The following is an 18863-nucleotide window of genomic DNA, read 5'->3' as shown; positions in this document are numbered from 1 at the left end:
TAATTTATAAGAACTTGCTCTCCCATTCCCCCTCTCAAGTTCAAATAATTTAAAAAATCAAGTAGTAATGCAAAGAGAGGTGACAAGATGCTTACTGGCAGGATCTCTTTCAATCCACAGCGCATAAATTCATTTCTGATGTGAAGCCTAAAATCCAAGTCATCAGGAGATGTAACGAGAGCATTGATGAGCTGCATGCAAGCTACCTATAATGGAAAAAATAATAAACTATTTTATTTCTTAGATTTCAATATGTATCACAATCAAAAAAGATACAACAAAATAATAATTACACATTACATAATTTCTAATTATCAAACTAAGTTAATCTTATAACTAAACTACTTAAGTTCCTGATCAGCCACATGAGCTATAAATATGAAACTCTAGCGCACAAATTTCCATAAAAATTAAGTATTTTCTCACCCCACTGAATTTTGTCATTTTGTACAAATATCAAATTCCTTCAGCCAATAAACTTTAGCAGATAAAGCATAATTATCAACATATATAAATAATTGCAAATAGACATTTATCTATACACATATATAAAAAATTAGTGACATAATAGTCTGTGTACAGTGAAATATGTATTTTATTTAAAAGTGCCGATTAAACTGAATCTGAAGAACAGAATGGAGTTCCTTCCACTTCTTTTTGAAATAGTCACTATTTAGATATACTGAGCATTATAGAATACTTCATGGGAATCACTCCTTCAGCTCAAAAGAAAGCATCAGGCCAACTAGTGAGTAGGCCCTCTTCTGAAAAACCAAGAGATTCATCTTGAAAACCCATAGTCAGGAGCAGCAGGAATTCACTGTCCAGATTCACAAGCCTTTAGAACAACGGTAACTTACTGTTTATCTTTAGTGAGGATGTAAACAGCCATTATTTCCCTTTTTTACCTTCTTTATTGTTTGCATATCCTGTTTCAATGTACAAGAAATATATTATTCAAATAATTCCAGCAATTTAAGGGCTTTTTAAAAGCAGCAGTCACTTAGAATTGTATTTGGACTTTACATACTATGTAAACGATTAAAGCAATCTGATACAAATACTTTGCTGTAAAGCATTTTGTAATCTAAAAAATGATGATTCATTATGCCATAGGCTAAAGGTGATACTGGAAAGATGCTGTCCCAGTCATCTTTGAAGTATGCATAATTCCAAGTACTGAAATTACATCTGGTCACATGAACAACTAGATGTACAAGCTACTTGGATAGACTGTGAAAAAACGATAGCACTCATTTGGTTTCCAGAAGGAACGTGCTAAGATTAAATGATAGCACAGACCGCAATCATTATCCTATCTTTATCCTACTGCAAAGAATGTAAGCATGAAAATAGCTTTATATATTATTTCAGCTGAACTGTTATGGAGATGCATGACAATTAACATAATTTAGGCCTGCTTGACAGCAGTGTTAGTCTACATAGATGAACTTAATAGCTAACTCCAGAAGAGAATAGCTTAGTTATAAGAACAGAGATGTAACAACTGTAAACAATCCGTTAACATGAGACCTGTGAACCTGCTGAGAAAATCAAGTCAAAGAGACTGGGAGCTCCAGCAGGCTGTTATAGGGACCAAGCATTAGAATGACCCAATTAAGCATGACACATTCTCCACCCAATCCCATAAATGATGGTATTTGGAGTCACTCGAAAAGAGAAACCTCGATAGCCCCACAACTTTGCACTAGGAGTTGAGATCATCTTTTCAACTTCTGGAGATGTCTGAAAGGACAAGAATGCTCAAGGGAGGATGCCGTAGTTGGAACCACTGTATGAACCCATCTGATACCTCTCCTAGATAAAAGCTGCCACAAAGCATCTATTCTTATATTACTCTGTCATACAACATACCTTGCATCAACAGTAACTTTAAAACAGTAATAGAAGAAAGGCACAAGCTTTGCTCCTTCCTCTTACTTGAAGGAAGAGGTGAAATTAAATTCTATTCCCTTAGAAATTTCATGGAATTCAGTACATGCTATTATCTAGATTTGCATAATAATAAAAAACTATTGGTTTTACTTTATTGACATAAATAAGGAAAAGCACATTAAATTAAAATCATAAGACCGTAAAATGTCCTCAGTGGGAAGGGATTCAAAAAGATCATCAAGTCCAACTCCCAGTCCTGCACAGAGAAGTCCCAAGAATCACACCTTGTTCCTGAGTGCGTTGTGCAAATGCTTCTTGAAATCAGACAGGCTTGGTGGTGTGACCACTTCCCTGAAGAGCTGCTCCAGTGCCCAACCACCCTCTGGGTGAAAAGGTGATACCCAATCCTAATATCTAACTTAAAATCCCCTGACACAGCTACAGGCCATTCCCTCAGGTCCTGTCACTGTCAACAGAGAAAAGAATTTGGTGTCTGCCCCTCCTCCTCCCCTCCCAAAGAAGTTGTAACTGCAATGAGGTATCCCTTCAGTCTCCTTTTCTCCATGCTAAATAGACCAAGTGACCTCAGTTACTCCTCACACAGCTTGCTCTCAAGGCCCTTCACCATCCTCGTTGCCCTTCATTTGGACACACTCTAACAGTCTGATGTTGTTCTTATATTTTGGCACCCACAACTGCATACAGGACTCAAAATGATTACTTAAATCAATTGCATAAGTGTTAAGATAGACTTCTGTAACTTACTCCAGTCTTAGACAATAATCAAGTTACAACATCTAAACAAAATAAAACAACACAAGTGGAGGGAAGGAATCAAAACTAACTGATCAAACCTGAAAATGTATCAACAGAGACAAAAAGAATGAGAGAAGAACTTTGAAGGACAATTTGCAAAAAGTAACTATGATTAACAAATCTAATTCCTCAAATATAACAAAAATAGGAAGATAACAACAGAATATTTGGGTCAGTAAAAGACCATGGTGGAAAGGAGTGCCCAAAGAAAACAAAGCAATACAAACAACAACACTTTGTCAAGTGCTCTACTGCTATGTGAAAGGGAGATTGCAAAGTAGAACAAAGACAAACTGGTTCAAGGATGGCATAAGAACTCAGAGAACCAAGTCTACATGAAAAGTAACAAAAGAGCATTCATTCTTCAAACACTCAACGTTCTTAAAAAAATTGAGGACAAATTAACTTCACTTGCTATTACTTTCAAGTTTGTACTGAAATATATGTTGACATTGAAGAAAACAAAGATGGCAGAAAGTATATTGACATTTAAAATGATATTTTCAGGAAGATCTGGACAACTACAAATTGCCAAGCTTGACTTTTTCTACAGTACAAATGTATTTTGTATAGCTGAGAACAAAATTAATGAGTAATATTAAAAAAAGTAACATGAATAAATGGACAGTATAAATAAATGGCTTTGTAAAGCAAAGTCCTACTTCATGAAACAATGAAAGGTGTTTGAAAGGCCCAAGGAGCAGGCAAGAATGCTCTGGCCTAAGTCTGGACTTCAAAAATTTAAACAAGTTTGCAAAATGTCAAAAAAATTTCAAAAAAATGTAGAAAACAGCAAGCTAAGTGGCCAAAACCGATCATTCTACCAATATTAAATTACATATTACAATAATACAAATTACATATTACAAATATTACATTTGATGTTTAAAAGATTGTTTTTAAAAAAGCCTTAAAGGCTCAAAAATTATGTGGTTGTAATAAAGTCTGGTTTTCCCCCCTGCCTAACTGTAAACCTGCCTTTGTATTTTTTGTTAACAAAGTGTTTAACAGACATGGAAAGGCAATGAAAGCCTGTTCCTGTCCTTTCTCCATATTCTTTACAGTGAGCACAAGATCATCACTTGACGAGTAAAAATAAATAACCTCACATATCAAAGAGGAGTACACCTATGGTGTGTTTTCTTTCAGAAAGGTATTGGCATTACATTAGTAGCACCTAATTTTAAAAGAACTCAGTTAAATAGGAATATAGCTAACAATACCATAACAGTGACTGTTTTGCCTTGAATAAAGTATGTTTCCTTGAGAAAGATTATTTCAGAATAGGGGCTTCTTTTAAGTTATAAATAAGAAAGAGCCCTTGGTTATTCTTCCCTTCTTATAAGCTGTTAAATTGATAAAAATTTGAGCCTTTAAATATAACAGTGCATTCTTCATCTTTTTAGTGCCTGTCAGAACAATTCTTATGATGCTTCTCCCAGAAATGTGTTACTTCCCTCATTTTATACAATTTGCTTCTGTGTGTATGTCTAAAGTATTTTAGAAACTTAAAGAGAAAATGTGACTTTGTTAACTTATCAATTATTTTCTTTAAATTCAAACAAAACCTCTGTATTACTCTTGAAGCCTGTTTCTGTGCATGTGCTTTTTCTAAGAGTTATTCTAATATGTGTGTCACTGCCAAAGCATCACTCTACGCTAGGTAACAAAGAAGGGTGCTAACTCCAGAAAAAGAAACTCCAACTACCAAAAGATAAATACAAATAATATAATTCTCTTGCATCCAAACACCAACAGAACAATAACAAAAATTTTGAAACCATCTAAGGTGCCCAGACCACTTTTCAAAAGTAGACTGAATAAAACCTTCCAGGAACTGTCTCAACAGCACCCAACAGAGAAGTTCTGCTGCACAGCCACATACTTGTGGACACAGAGAAAGTTCCTTACATTGAATATTTGTCTGTAGTCCCGTAAAGTCTTGTTCAGGACATGTGGCCTTGTAGCCCACTGATTTTTGCTAGTAACAAGCTATAGGTTTGGTGCGAAGCTAACACCACATGCTTCCTCTCAGGCTTTGAGATTTGGCTTGCCTATCTGGAGCTCAGTTGTGGCTTATTTAGTTACAACAGGATTTGTCTAGTAACAGAATCACTATCACCCCACTAGTTGTACATTTTTCTTAGCCTTGTATGCCTCTCGCATTAAGGTTACCGTTAAATACATTTCTAGTAGCTAGTGGATAGAATATGACCATAAATCAAATGCAGCATAGAAAAGTATAGGTATGGGATGGGAGTGGAGATATGTTAGCACTACTGAGAGCAATTTTTTTAGCTCACTAAGTCTTCACTTAGACTACAATTACATTCTTGGCTTTGAATACCAGGTGTATTCTTTAGGCCCTCAAATGGCACATTACAATGTCACAACAGAAGAATATGGATGCAACAAGTGGTAGAAAATGCAGGCAACCAAACCAGTTAAATTTAGTGCAATAAAACCTTACAGAATACATTGTCTTCTTATCTAAGTTTGGGCTTTATTCTTAAAGGTTTTTCTATTTGTTTTGGTATGGGTCCACTTTATGAGTATTTGTCTTCCTCTTCAGCAGCCAAGATGAAAATTTTTACTTCCCGTAATTCTGACCTTATTTACTTGAAACAAGTTATACCATCTCCGATTCATCTCTGTGCAGTACAAAATCTTTCATTCAATTGCATTTTCTGTATTCAATTAGTTCTGCCATTCAAAACCACTAATTCAGTGCACTGACAGCTGCCACCAACACCTGTTCTGCTAACATCAGTGAGGTATTTCAATGATTGTAGACTTCACTGGACAACACTACCATACAGTCAGTACTGAAGTACTTTAACACAAGGTTACATTTAGATTTCAAACTCCATGTTGTTTGATTATGTATAATTTGGAACCTTTGTCATTATCAGCAGTTTAAAACACAGTATGTTTTCCTGCAAAACTATGTGAATGGACAGTTAAGCAAACAGCATTTATCACAGATGATTTAAACTATCAGTGAAGAGTCAAAGACTGAGAAAGTACTACTATGAAAATCCTGACCAAGTGCAAACTGTAGTTTTATCTTTAAGAAGGCAATTTCAATGAAAGGATGTCTACAGAAGTAATTGTTTAAAAAAAAATATTTTCTTTTAATTTGCCAAAACGACACAGTGCACGTGCACATGTTCTATTCAAATCCAACAGAGCCATGATACTACAATGAAAAGCAAGGCATTCATTAGTAAGAAGTACTGCTAATCCAGTACTTCTAGTCAAATCTGGTCAAATGGGAATTCATTTGTGGTTCATAACAAAAACACACTTTAGCCTTCCTGGAACAACCAATGATCCATTGGACAATATTAGCAAACTAATTATTTCTGTAGAAATACAAAGTAATAGTGAAAGTCCCAAACAAAAGTCTACAAAAAGCAGAATGAGAAAACATTATACAAGAGGAAGGAAACACAAGTCTAAGCAAGGCATTGCTTATACATTTAGCTTTGAGTAAATTATATGACAAAAACCTTTTTCAAAATTCAAAAATTGTTAAAGGACTAATGAAAAAGGCAACAGCAAGAACCTGATAGTAGATCACAAGTAGTTAAATCATGCTCAAAGTGAAACTAACTAAATAACTAGCAGTTAGGATATAATACTTTAATCACAAAAAATCACAATAATTTGAAATTGTTTCATTCAGTCTTGACATTTAGGTAAGGTAAGCTTTGTTCTGATTGACCCTATTACATAGGCAGTTATGGAAAGGACCTCATTAGCACAGAGCAACCAAGAATCATCAAGTGATTCAGCAAACCAAAATGTCATGGCCATCTCACATCGATATATTATTAAATGATAAAGAAAGATTAAATGGTATTGCCTGACAATTGAAAACACTGGGAGGATAAGGCTATGAACACTTAAGATCTTTTACTTTGTCACAGAAATGCTTCTCCTAAGACATGCACAAACCTGCATGTTTCCACAGGCATGGTGGTGTTCATTTTTCAGGAACTTAACCAGGAAAGGAAAAATTGCACTTTTGCTTCACCATTGTACCTCTCCTCAGTCCTAACTGGAAAATTAGAAGGAGCTGACATCTGCAACTAGAACTGCACAAAAGAATAGCACTCTTTCGTTAGTTAAACCACCTGCTTGAGAAACAGTGGTGAAAGTTGATGATCAGAGAGCACAAGCACTCATTTGATTCTACTAGAAGAATGAGAAGTAGGCAACCAACAAGTTGTTGCTATTTTCATCACTTTCTTACATCTCAAAACAGGTTGTGCCAAAAAAGCTGTATTGCCTGCCTCCATGACTTGAACAAGCAAAGTATTAGACTTCTTCAGCTGTCATCATAAATGTACAAGGCACCAGATTGTCCTGTATGCATTTTAGGCTTAAGATGTTAAACTACATTTACTTTAACAAGACCAGAAACTCAATATTACTCCTGGCTACAGTTATAGTCTCAGAATAAGATCACTAATCTTGTCTTGAACCAAAATCAATTAAGTATGCTTTCCATAATTTTGCATTTTGTGAAAGATAAAGGGAGAATACCCTTTGCTTTCAACAAATTCAAAAAACAGATATACAGAGCTTTTACTAAAAATACAAAAATCACCCTACTGAGGCCTTTTATGTATTCAGTCTTCTAGTAACAGAAATGTTAAGTCAATTCAAAATTGAAAAGGTCAGTTGTTAGTGTCAAATTGAACTGCCACAAAGCAAGCATACATACATCAAGCAGACAATCAAGGCAAGTATGCCAAGTAACTGACAACTGTAAACTTCTGTCTCATTAAAACACTGTCAAATTAACTACCAGGTCAATGTCATTGTTAGAAAAGTTTACAGCTGATTCACATGAGGAACCTTGATTTTTCTGGTCTTAAAAAAAGAAATCTACCAACCATTTATGAAGGCTGAAAAAGTAAATATCAAAAAGCCTTTCAGCAGAAGGAATATACCCTAATGAAGGTTTAACTCAAAAAAAAAAAAAACACCCCAAAAAAAAAACCAGAAAAGAACTTTTAATGAGTTTCCATATCTACACAAGACACAGCAAATGAAAAAGCAACACATTAGCTATTTGCAGGAACTTCAGGCTAACACTCTCAGCAAAGCCAAATGAATATATTTAGCGTAAGTATTTCTGCAGAAGTATTGCAACTTTAACTTTCAGAGTAAATTCTCATTTTTAACAATGCTTCTATCTTCTATATCAGAGGATAACAAAATACCAAATGGAGGTGTAGCCCAGCTGAGAGAAGGCATAACTAGTAGGAACAAACTTGTTAAATATCTGAAGAGTAGTCCTAGAAAAACAAAAGTTGCTACTTCATAGGAAACTCAGCTGAAATTTTCTGTACCGATCTGGTTATCTCATCAGTGGTATCTCATTAATAGAGCTGAGCACCCCTGCAAACAGTGGGTACTCATCATGGGTAAAAAAGAGGTACATAGGATTAATTTAATCTGCCTGATGTTTCAAATGAAGTAATGGGTTGCTTTTAGGGGAGTTTCACATGCATTTTTAACTATAAAGAAAAGGAAGTTACAGATAGTAACCTTTTCATTAAATCCACAGTAGGTTTTTTTCTTTATTAAACCTACACAGATGCAAATACACACAAGTCCTGAAAATTCAGCATCTCATTTGAAAACTTAACACTCAAAACAACATCCTGCTAATTTCAACCTGGTAGTCCTCAAACCCTTATATACTCTACAGAGACTCTTAAGTTCTCCTAACTTAGATACAATATCCTGGAATTGGAAAATAACTCTCATTATCTAAAGCATTTCTCCCTACTGAATCAAAATATTTTTAAAATGTTTTGATATCCCAGGGAAAAATTGATACCTCAGAAAATTTTTGATATCCCAGGGAAAAAATGGTACCTCTGAGATTTTCCAGTATTTCAGAAAATGTATGGATAGCCCACAGAAATTGTGGATGCCCCATCCCTGGAAGTGTTCAAGATCAAGTTGGACCAGGCCTTCAGCAACCTGGTCTGGTCAAAGATGCCCCCTCATGGTATCTGGGTGGGAAGCAGATGGTCTTTAAAGGTCCTTCCAACCCATAGTGGTCTATGACTACAAGACCGAAGGGAAAAGCAAGAAGGGACAATTTTTTACAAGAGCATTCCATTGCTACTGGCAAAATTTAACTACAAATGATTCTGCACCTTCAAATATTCCTTTATAGTTAGCTTTTCTATGAGACAGATGAAACAAACAGCAATCTTCATTGTCAAACATGAACTATTTAATATAAAAGCTGAGTAATGCAAACATTTCTTTCAAACTCTGGATTCATCTTTTACTATTTTTGTAATAGTCACAAAGAATTACAATTATGAACAGATTTCAATTCAACTAAATTACATGAATGTCAATTAATTCACATCTACACTCTCAGACCAATAATTTTTAATGATCATTCAAATGCACTGTAATACTTTCTGTCTTCCTGCAGTAAACTCTACATCCAACCAAAGCAAATTGAAAATAAAGTGAAAGTTTTCTTTCCTCAGACTCTGAGTGCAATTTTTTGTTAACATAAAGTGAGCATGAGGGACAGACCTACCAAAGATTTAAAACATTAATTATAAAATGCAGTCACCTAAAAACTTGCTTTTTTACTATTATTAATCTTCACTTTCAACAAATATTTCTAGAAGTGAGATAATCTTTTTGCATCCAAACACATTATTTATCCTTTCTTTTAAATTTGTACTGTCTTTAACTTGCAAAGGTAAGATCTCAATGAATAGAAATCAACAATTAACTTGCAACACCCCTGTGTTTCTCAGGACTGAATCTTCCCATGGCACATTTTAGAAGGCAAAATTATAAACAACATTCCAAAATTTGACTGCTATTTGAAACAGCATCCCTAGTCCTTTGTATTGCAATGACTTGTTCAGTCCAGAAAAATACACAATTTTACTCTTACTTGTTGCAGTGGTTTGAAGGACAAAAAAACAAAAAAAACAAAAAAAAAAAAAGCCCAAAAACCTTACTTGCAGCTGAACTGAGTTATCCTGAAGACCTTCTACAATAGGAGAGAATCTATCAACATTTCTTTCTTCTGCTGCTGTCGTTACAGCTTCCAAAATTTTTTCAAGGCTGTAGGAAAAGAGAATCATTTCACTCAGAAGAGATATTTAAACTTTGCTATCTGAAAAGCCATGTTGCCAAATTATTCATCTGCCTCAACTTCTTGTAAAAAAATTTAGGAGGTTTAAGCAACACTTGTTTACATATTTCCTTCCCAGATTTTTGTAACCAAAGAATGACTGCCTGGATTACAAGGGTTAAGAAAATTATGCTAATAAATATTAAGCAAAACAATTGTGGCATAACTATTTCCATCAAAACAGTACTTCCACATGTCAAAAAGAAAACTCATTGATATACCACAACAAAAAAAATCTCAAAGCTATTCTGAAAACTGACAATATAATACAGACATTACTTTCAAACTGAAATTGAAAATTTTATAATTTCATTCAGGTATAATTATAATTTGGGACATTGTAAAATTACCTTACTATTTCTTGCTAAAATACAGTACTTACATGTTTTCCTCTCCAACGATGCACATTGCAGAAAGGAGTTTAACTATATCCGTCATCATGTTTGTCTGCTTGGGATCTATTGCTTTGGTCAGCAACAAAAGGCTCCTCTCTTCTCCCAAAATTCTTTGCAATCCATACTAAACGACAGAAGAACATTTGTAAGGAAGGCAATACAAATGACTGTCGAATATCTAGCAATGACAGTGATGCTTTCCTCAAGTAAATATTTCACATGACATTTAAGTCTGTGAAACAATTTTAAAAATTCAATGAGAGAGAAGTCCCAAGTATATCACTTATTCTGTAAGAAGGGCATATATCAGCATCAAAAATTTACATTATTGTCTTGGAATATTTCTGCAGAGAAGAAGTAGCAGACTTCTGGCCGACAAAGGAACTTCAAATCACAACTGACCAACCCATCACTTCACCAACTTGCACAGACTTTTACCCATCATGTACCTTATCTAACTGAACTGTAGTAATTTAGATTTCCAGACTAAATAAAATCCCATACCTTATTATTCATGAAGGCTCTCAAACACTGTATAACCTTATGCTGACTCCTCTTCACAACTCTGTCCTGACTGAATAAATCAAAAATGTAGAGTAAATAAATGTTCTTTAAATATTAAGAAAAGCTAATAATTTTATATTAAATCCTTACTTTTTTGTCTCAACTAATCTTTCCAAAGCATCCAATAGCAGTCCCAGACCTTCTCGGCCAAAATTTTCAACCCAGCTAGAGAGAAAGAAAAAAGGTATTTAAAAAAATTTACATTTCAAAGACTAATCACAGTGAAAGCAAATTGTCACCATAAATAAAAGCAAATATAACTGGATGGTTTTAAACCCAAAATATCTCCAAGAGAACACAAAAAAAAAAATTTAAAACTTCAGCTACTACCAAAGGAATCTCTTGGTGAGGGGTTAAACCCTTGGCCATGAGAAAGTTGCTTCATGGTCTTACGTTCATGCATGTCAACATGCTCAATGTTTAGTATGGCTCAAAACCCCCTGATATCAAATACAAATAACAGCACACTGACAGCAGTACCTAAAATTATAGGAATAGAAAATCAGATCAGATGCTTCTATACTTTTATCCTCTAAAAATAAATACATTATGAAAATAGATCTTCTCTTTCTTGGATGGGTGTTTTATTCTGAAATACATTAGGCATAAATTGGCATCTATTTTTGGCAGATCTGGCCATACCTGTCCTAAAGATAATCTGACGAGATTAATTTCTTTCAACATTTTGTATAAGCAGAATTATGAGCAGCCACTTTGTCGTACATCCAACAGCTGGGGATGATCAACTAGAATACTGATGCATTATTACTGCCCTTACCTCTGCTTCCACACAAGAACAAAAACTACTTACACTATCCAAAGAAAACACTCAGCTTTTTTTCATTCTGACAAAACACTTAGTTATCAGTTCCTCTATTCTCAATATATTGAAAACATCCTCTTAAAGAAATTCAATCTGTTGCAACTATTATACAAAAGAAATAGTTGTAGACAACTAGTTATCTGTAATACTATGTACAGCTAGATCACTTGAACAATTTTGATGAACTGTGCTGGCCACTGTGAGGTCAAAACACCTAAACTATTTACCTTAAGATTAGTGACCAAGATTTTCCTTTTTGAGGCTTTCTTTTTATAATGATGGAAAATAAGCACTGCTTTTGCAGTAAGCCATAGATTTCAATACATGTTTCTAAGTACCAGTGATCAAACTACTCAGTGTCACTTGATTCAGATTTTCTCTGTGAATTAAAAATACACTTTACAAAAAAGACTAATTGAAAACAATGTTGTAGAACCACTTCTTGCATTAGAAACTGAAATGTCAACAAGATTTAAAAGTTAAGTAGATTAAAGTATAGTAATTGAAAAATCAGAAAAAAAACCCTAAATTATATACTGTCAAAAATATCACAGCCCACAATGTCAAGAACGTCAGGCTAAATTCAATATAAATTTAATTCTCATCCTGCTAAAAAAGCATACTTTTATCCTTTGTTACTATATATGCACAAAATAAAATCTCAACGTTTCATCCATTTTTTCTCATTGTCCATATCACACAAAGCTGAAGTCTAAAATTTATGGATTTATAGCAGCTGGACCAGAGCTATTTATGTGTCAAAGCAAGTTCTTACTCAAAGATCTGCCTACTGACAGGAAAAATCAAAGTCTCCAATATCTGCATCCAACAAACATCAATTCCTGCTACACATTAGAAATATGGTTTAAAAATGTTTACTCCACAAGTTTTTAGTATGAAAAACAGTGTGTTGCTGTTCCATTTTTGCTTTTGTATATAAACCCTAGTAAGAACTTACGGTTTTTAATAAGGCTATTTTAAAATGCTCTCTTAAAGTGTAGTGAGGTCTATCTAAACATTACTTTTCCAGCACCACTCAATACACCAGAAGACTGTTTCAAAACACATATATTCTATTGGTTGTAATCTTTCTTTTGATTTGTAGACTAAAATGTACTCATGGACAAGTAGTAGAGATTTGGTACATTAAATTGCTGTCTATTCAAATACCTCTTCTCTGGTGTTTTTTTAAGCCATAGCCATTCTATTTCTAATTCTGTTTCTATTACATTCATTCTGTTTCAAATTCAGACATATTCTTAGGCCACACATCTATTAACTAGCACCTCAGCAAGATCACTGGCCATGGTTTGTTTGTTTTTTTTGTGGAAGGCGAAGTTAACTTTTTTCTTGGTGTGTAGGAAAGAGCCAGCAAAGTGAATGACATACAAAAAGATGAAACTATCCACTCATATCAAGAACAGAGACAAGAGTTTGCTCTAAACAGAAATTGTCTCACATATCATACATTTTGTATTTCTCTTTCCAAGCGTAAACTAACAAGCAAAGTTTTCTTTGTTAAATCAACCTAGAAGTAAATAAACAAAATTTTTTAAAAATCGCTGGAGTTGTGGGTTGTTGGGGTCTTTTTTAAGAAAGGGAGGCAATACTATATCTAAAAGTAGTTTCACATTCATGGAGGAAGTATTTCTTCTGTAAAACCCATTCATCAGAATAACTCAAGCTGCTGTAAAGTATGTTCCATCCCACATGAGCCATTGCAAATTCTAAATAAGACAAGACAATCCAATTCAGAAACAAATGAATAGAAGGAAATAAGCAAATACCCATAGAGAAGACCCACATCAGCAACTTTGCCAAGCCAAACACAGAGAAAAGAAAGTTGTGCAATCCTGTTCTAATCATGTCCCAACATTTCATTTGCATTATTTTAAACTATATCCCAGTTTCCCCAAATCATGTGTTCAATCATTGTCTTTAATGGTAACGCTAAAACAAAAAGATGCAAATAGAGTAGAATAAAAAAAAAAATACAATTTAATAAAATAAAGTTAGCATTCACAAATCAAGCTGCGTGGAACAAATCAAAGTTAAGAATGATGAGTGATTACTGAAGAGTTTACTTCAGTAAAGCACTGGTAAACAAAGGTTGTGCTTTCTTCTGTATAGGTAAACCCTACAGATACAGAAAAAAACCACCAGAAGGCAGGAAGGAAGAAAACTTAAAGTACACTGGATAGGAGGAGTAGCACACAATTAAAAATATAAATGTTTTCTGGTGAACAAACTTACACCAAGGTGCCTAACTCCTTTTATTGATCACCCTGATAAAAATAAGTTAGAAGATCAAAGAGTTACAAAATATTTCAAAAACAAAAATGAAAAAAAATTTACTACTTAGCACTAGGAAACAAAGGGAACTGCTTCTGCACCACATTTAATTTACCTTCTCTTAGTATTACCTTGTATACATCAGCCAACTCTATTAAAAATAACAGACCTACAGGGGATATATGATCAATGAAAAAAAAGAAAAAAAGCTACAATCATTCACTAATGCACACAAACTCATTAACTGGAAAACCTTGAAATATGTACATCTACATATCCATTAATTTTAATCCATTAAGAAATTAGAATATGATTAATTTCTTCAATATGCATTAATGATGTTACCTGACAGGATTACTAGTCAAGGACACACGGAGAGATTCTAAGCAAGTGACTAGTCTTTCATCCGTTGACCCAGATTTTAAATCCTGAATAAATTCTTGGGGTGAAATCTTTCTACTGTTCTTGAGACTTCCCTGAAAAACAGAAAATACACTTGTTTCTTATTTGGTGCATCTAGAACTTGAATAGATTATACATGGCTAACCTTCATTTCTGTTCCTTGAAAATTACATAATGTAGACCTGTAAACCTGTAACTGATGCCCATCTACTACTTGCCAAATGCTGACTAAATTTGATCATTTTATGAACAAATTAGACAAAAGCAGCAGGCATCAAATGTACAAATATATTATGCGTGCTCAGTAAATAAAATTTTTGTATTGAATGGATTCTGTTTATGCATTGCAAACATCTTAATATTCAATATTCAACAGAAGAAAAAAACAGTTCTGAAGTTTTCTGAAGAGATCATAGGACACATGTCCAGAAGGGTGACTGCAGTCACAATACAGAGGGAAGAAGAAGCACAGCAGAAAAGTACTCAAAATGTAACTTCTGTTCTTGCAGAAGTAGACATTCTTGTAGATATTGAAAAATAAGAAGTCTAATCCACCTAATATCCATTTCACATGAAGGATGGATGTATTTTCTACAAAACGTATCTAAATACAAAAAAATCTAGGCATACAATGGCATATAAAAGTTAGATTTGAGTTAATTCATTGCAAGACTCCTTTTTTTGAGAAGAGAAGCACAACTTCATGGAGCACAAAGAGACTAAATAATTCTTGACTAACCAATGGCTTAAGTCAGGAATTGAAGAGAATTAGACTTGCAGTGCAATAATAACTGGAAGTTATTCACTGTAAATGGTGAGGCAGTCTCATTACTGCTTCATACAGATGATGTTTTCTCCTTATTTTAGTGTGGCTAGCACAGGTCTTTCCCATGAGAATTCCTTTTGTGTTTTATAAATAAAGATAAAGTTTGGATGTTATTGAAAACAGTGTCCCAGGATTTGGACAGTTCAGGCCTGGCCAATCAGGCCTAGGGGGAGGTTTCTGACTGACCAGTCTGGGTGACCTTTGAAAACTCTATATATATGATGAAATCAAAACAATAAAGGTCTTTTTTCCTTCTTGCCACTGAGAACTGGGTCTTTTCTCTGCTAGCGGCTCAACAGCGACATTTTAGATCCTCAGGAAATACTGAAAAATGATCTTTTCTTCTCATGAATTAGAAGATAATTAAATAGTTTCTAGCGGAGAAGTGAAGTTAAAAGCTGGGAAGCGTAGTTGACAGACCAGGCTGCTGAGATGCCATTCAGAGGGACATCAACAGACAGGAAAAATGTGCAGAGGAATTTCAGGAAGTTCCACAACAGAAAACTATAAATATTGAACCTGGAAATAAATAATCCCATGCACCAACATGTGTTGGGGCTACCAGCTGGAATGTAGGCTTGCAGGAAAATTGGGGTTGTGATGGATGTCAAGTTGACCACAGGTTAAGTGCACCACCCACTGGTCGAGGGAGATGATCCTTCCCCTCAGCCCAGCAGTGGTGAGACATCTGGAGAATTCTGTCCAGTTCCTGACTCCCAGCATGAGAGACATGGATATTAGAAAGAGTCCAGAAAGGGTTGTGGACACAATTACAGGAGAATCTGTAGCACATGGAGAGGCTGATAGAACTGGTATTATTTAGTCCCAAGAAGGTTCAGGGGAGCCCTACCAGTGAAAGAACAAGCACAGACTGAAATATAGGAAACTGGGTAAGCATAAGACAAACACAAACTTCCCCCCTCCTCCCTCCATTTTTCTAATCATGAGGCTGGTCAAGCACTGAAGAGGTTGCTCAGGCAGGCTATATAGTCTCCTCTATCAAAGACATTAAAAATTGAATAGATAAGAAGTTGGATGAGACTGTCTCCAGGTCTCTTCCAGTCTCATTCTATTCCATGACTCTGTGACAACACAACATTGCGGGCTGTAATAATCTCCACTGCAATTATATTTCCCCAGACTTGATAAACAGATGCTCCAGACACCAAAAAAACAGACTACTGCCAGGAATCATCCCAAAAATACAGTATCTCATGTTGTATCTTGAAACACCACATGTAGTACATGGAATGTCATTCCAAACATGCTGCTGAATTGATGAAGATCCCTACTTGCTTACATATGAGAGTAACTTCCAACAACCATGTTCCACAGAAAAAGTAGATGAGATGTACAGCAAGGGACGAGGGTTGAGGAGAGAATCTGGAAGACAGATCTAGCCAACCCAGAGAAAATATTTTTAAATCCATAACAATTTATGTTCCCACAAACAAAAATAAAGTCAGTGTTTGCAGTTTTCTTTCATGGATCTTTCCAGGTGGTCTCTGCATAGATGAGATAACAGACTGACTAGTGACAAAATGAGCAAAGAAACTTTTAACAGCCTTCATGACAAAGTAAATGTTATAAAAGAGTTGGAAATTTCAGAAAGTTCCAGAAATTCTGTTGGCAGCTCCTGATGTGCATAGACTACTTGATAAGCACTACTTGTATGCCTAAGCATACGGATTAATATCCTGTGTGGAGAATCTGTCATTTCCAGTGACTTCTCCTAGCAGTTCCTGCTGTAAAATTGACAGAACTGATCCAACCAAAATACTTACAAGTCTTCAGTAAAATTGCTTTCTTTTGATGCACAGTCATATAGGACAGTCATATGGACAGGACATAGAGTTAAGATGGTTAGAAGATATCTTGGAAGGAATTTAATATAATCAATAGCAATGTGTACAGTGGAAAGGTCACATGGGACAAGAACTCAGCCACACTAGAAGAATTCACTAGAATGACATTTCAGAAAGCCTCATGTGACCCATCTGAAAACAATGACACAAGCAGTGGAGAGTCACATCAACACCCAGAGAATAATAAGTCATCCCATTTCAGACTCTGGTCCCCACTGGAACATTACCCTGTGCAAAGGAAACTGTGAATGTCTGCACAACAAACTACCACCGTGCCAAGTACCACTTATTCATAGTTATGCCAAGGTTCTGCAACATAATAAGAATATGATACATCTGCTGGTGCTTAAATAAAATGAGAGCTGCATTTGGTACCAATTGTGAAACTGATTATATTAGCTGTATTTCAGCATGGGAAAAGATGCTTAAGTTCAAAATGTTCACGTTAACTGAGAAACAGGAAATATCTTGAGGCATCAATGCCTCTAGAAACTTAATTGCTCAACTGAAGAACAACTGGTCTGTGAGCAGATGCAGCATGAAGTCAGCATTAATTAATCTAGTTAAAACATTACAAGGGAGCGATGTGAACAACAAAAACAAAATCTTGAGAAAAAACTCACTTTAAAAATTTGAACATATAAAACCGCCAAACTTATGCTAGAGTAACATGATAGCAATGCTGCTTTTATTTCCACTTTAGTATTAACACCATAACGTGGACATTTATTTTCAAAACTTTTCTTTTCGCAAAGTATTACCATGCAAAGACATGTGCTTTGTGATTACTGGAAAGGAGATGAGCACTTTTAAGAAAGAGAAGCCCTGACACTGAGGTCAATGATCCAGCTTTGATTATAGTAGAGCCCACTGATCACCAGAGGCTATTTCACTCTCATTGATTCATTAGAGAAGCAGTCTCCGGTCTTCACTGTAATCGTTTTTTAACTGATAACTGCTTTAAAAGAAGCATGCTCAGTACTCTGCAAACCAGTTGTGAATGAGGATATTTGTCCCAACGCAAAATACCTTAGCAACTCCTCCTCAAAGTTTGATGAGTATGAACTATCAAGAGAAGTTACTGCAGTGTCATTTATAGAAAGAGAGGCCTGAGGTGGGATTAGTTGCCCGCAATAGTCAGGAGCTACATGGTATTTCAACTGTTCTGAAAAAGTGTAACACTTTCATGAAGTCAATGTACATCAAAAGTTAGCCAATTACTCTTGGTGTGCAATGCAGCGCTCTCTCTAGACTCAGAAGGCACTCAGTCCAACAAACCTGAGGAATGAAAGAGCATGCCAGGAACTAAGATTTTTCAATTGCAAGGGAAGGAATTTCCCATCCCAGTACCTCCAGCAGTAATCTGAAATAATCTGCAGCACTACTATATCAAACAGCTGGATCTGCGCCTCACACAAACAGCTTCTCCCAGTTACCTAACAGGTAAATGTCACTTCCAGTTAGGACACGAGCCTAGAAACAGAGTTCAGGAAAGACAAGTTCCCCTGCATGGATTGGTCTTTAATGATCTCCCACCACTGAAACCAGAGTATGTGGGCTAGCAGGAGAGGAACGGAGCAGAGAGAAAATGCTATTCAGGGCTTTAGGAAAACACACATGACAACAATGTGTGGGAACAAATCACTGCCCTGGGGGAGGAAACAGACCTGCCCTCTTCAACGAAGTACCTTGGGCATTGTGCAAGAAGCTCCATTGCCAAAACACAAGTGTGATGATATCCAAAGACAAAAGAAAAATTGCAAATGGCACTCAGAAATAAGGATCAATG

The 18863-nt window shown here is 35.3% G+C and overlaps 1 protein-coding gene across 5 annotated transcripts in view; it reads right to left on the bottom strand.

Moving 5' to 3' along the window:
• DIAPH3 (diaphanous related formin 3) overlaps nt 1–18863 on the bottom strand; it is a 203797-nt gene that overhangs the window by 161339 nt on the left and 23595 nt on the right. For all 5 annotated transcript variants that reach the window (XM_085058778.1, XM_085058806.1, XM_085058787.1 and 2 more), the window contains 6 exons: nt 14327–14457; nt 10957–11031; nt 10807–10876; nt 10290–10426; nt 9732–9837; nt 96–206 (listed from right to left, as the gene is read on the bottom strand). In XM_085058778.1, coding sequence (XP_084914904.1) covers nt 96–206; nt 9732–9837; nt 10290–10426; nt 10807–10876; nt 10957–11031; nt 14327–14457 — 630 coding nt within the window. The remainder of the gene's footprint in view (nt 1–95; nt 207–9731; nt 9838–10289; nt 10427–10806; nt 10877–10956; nt 11032–14326; nt 14458–18863) is intronic.

The sequence above is a fragment of the Lichenostomus cassidix genome, chromosome 1 (assembly GCF_008360975.1).
Source record: "Lichenostomus cassidix isolate B80296 chromosome 1, HeHo_3.0, whole genome shotgun sequence".
NCBI lineage: Eukaryota > Metazoa > Chordata > Aves > Passeriformes > Meliphagidae > Lichenostomus > Lichenostomus cassidix.
The sequence above is the reverse complement of the archived record's forward strand: the minus strand, read 5'-3'. Positions and strand labels throughout refer to the sequence as shown.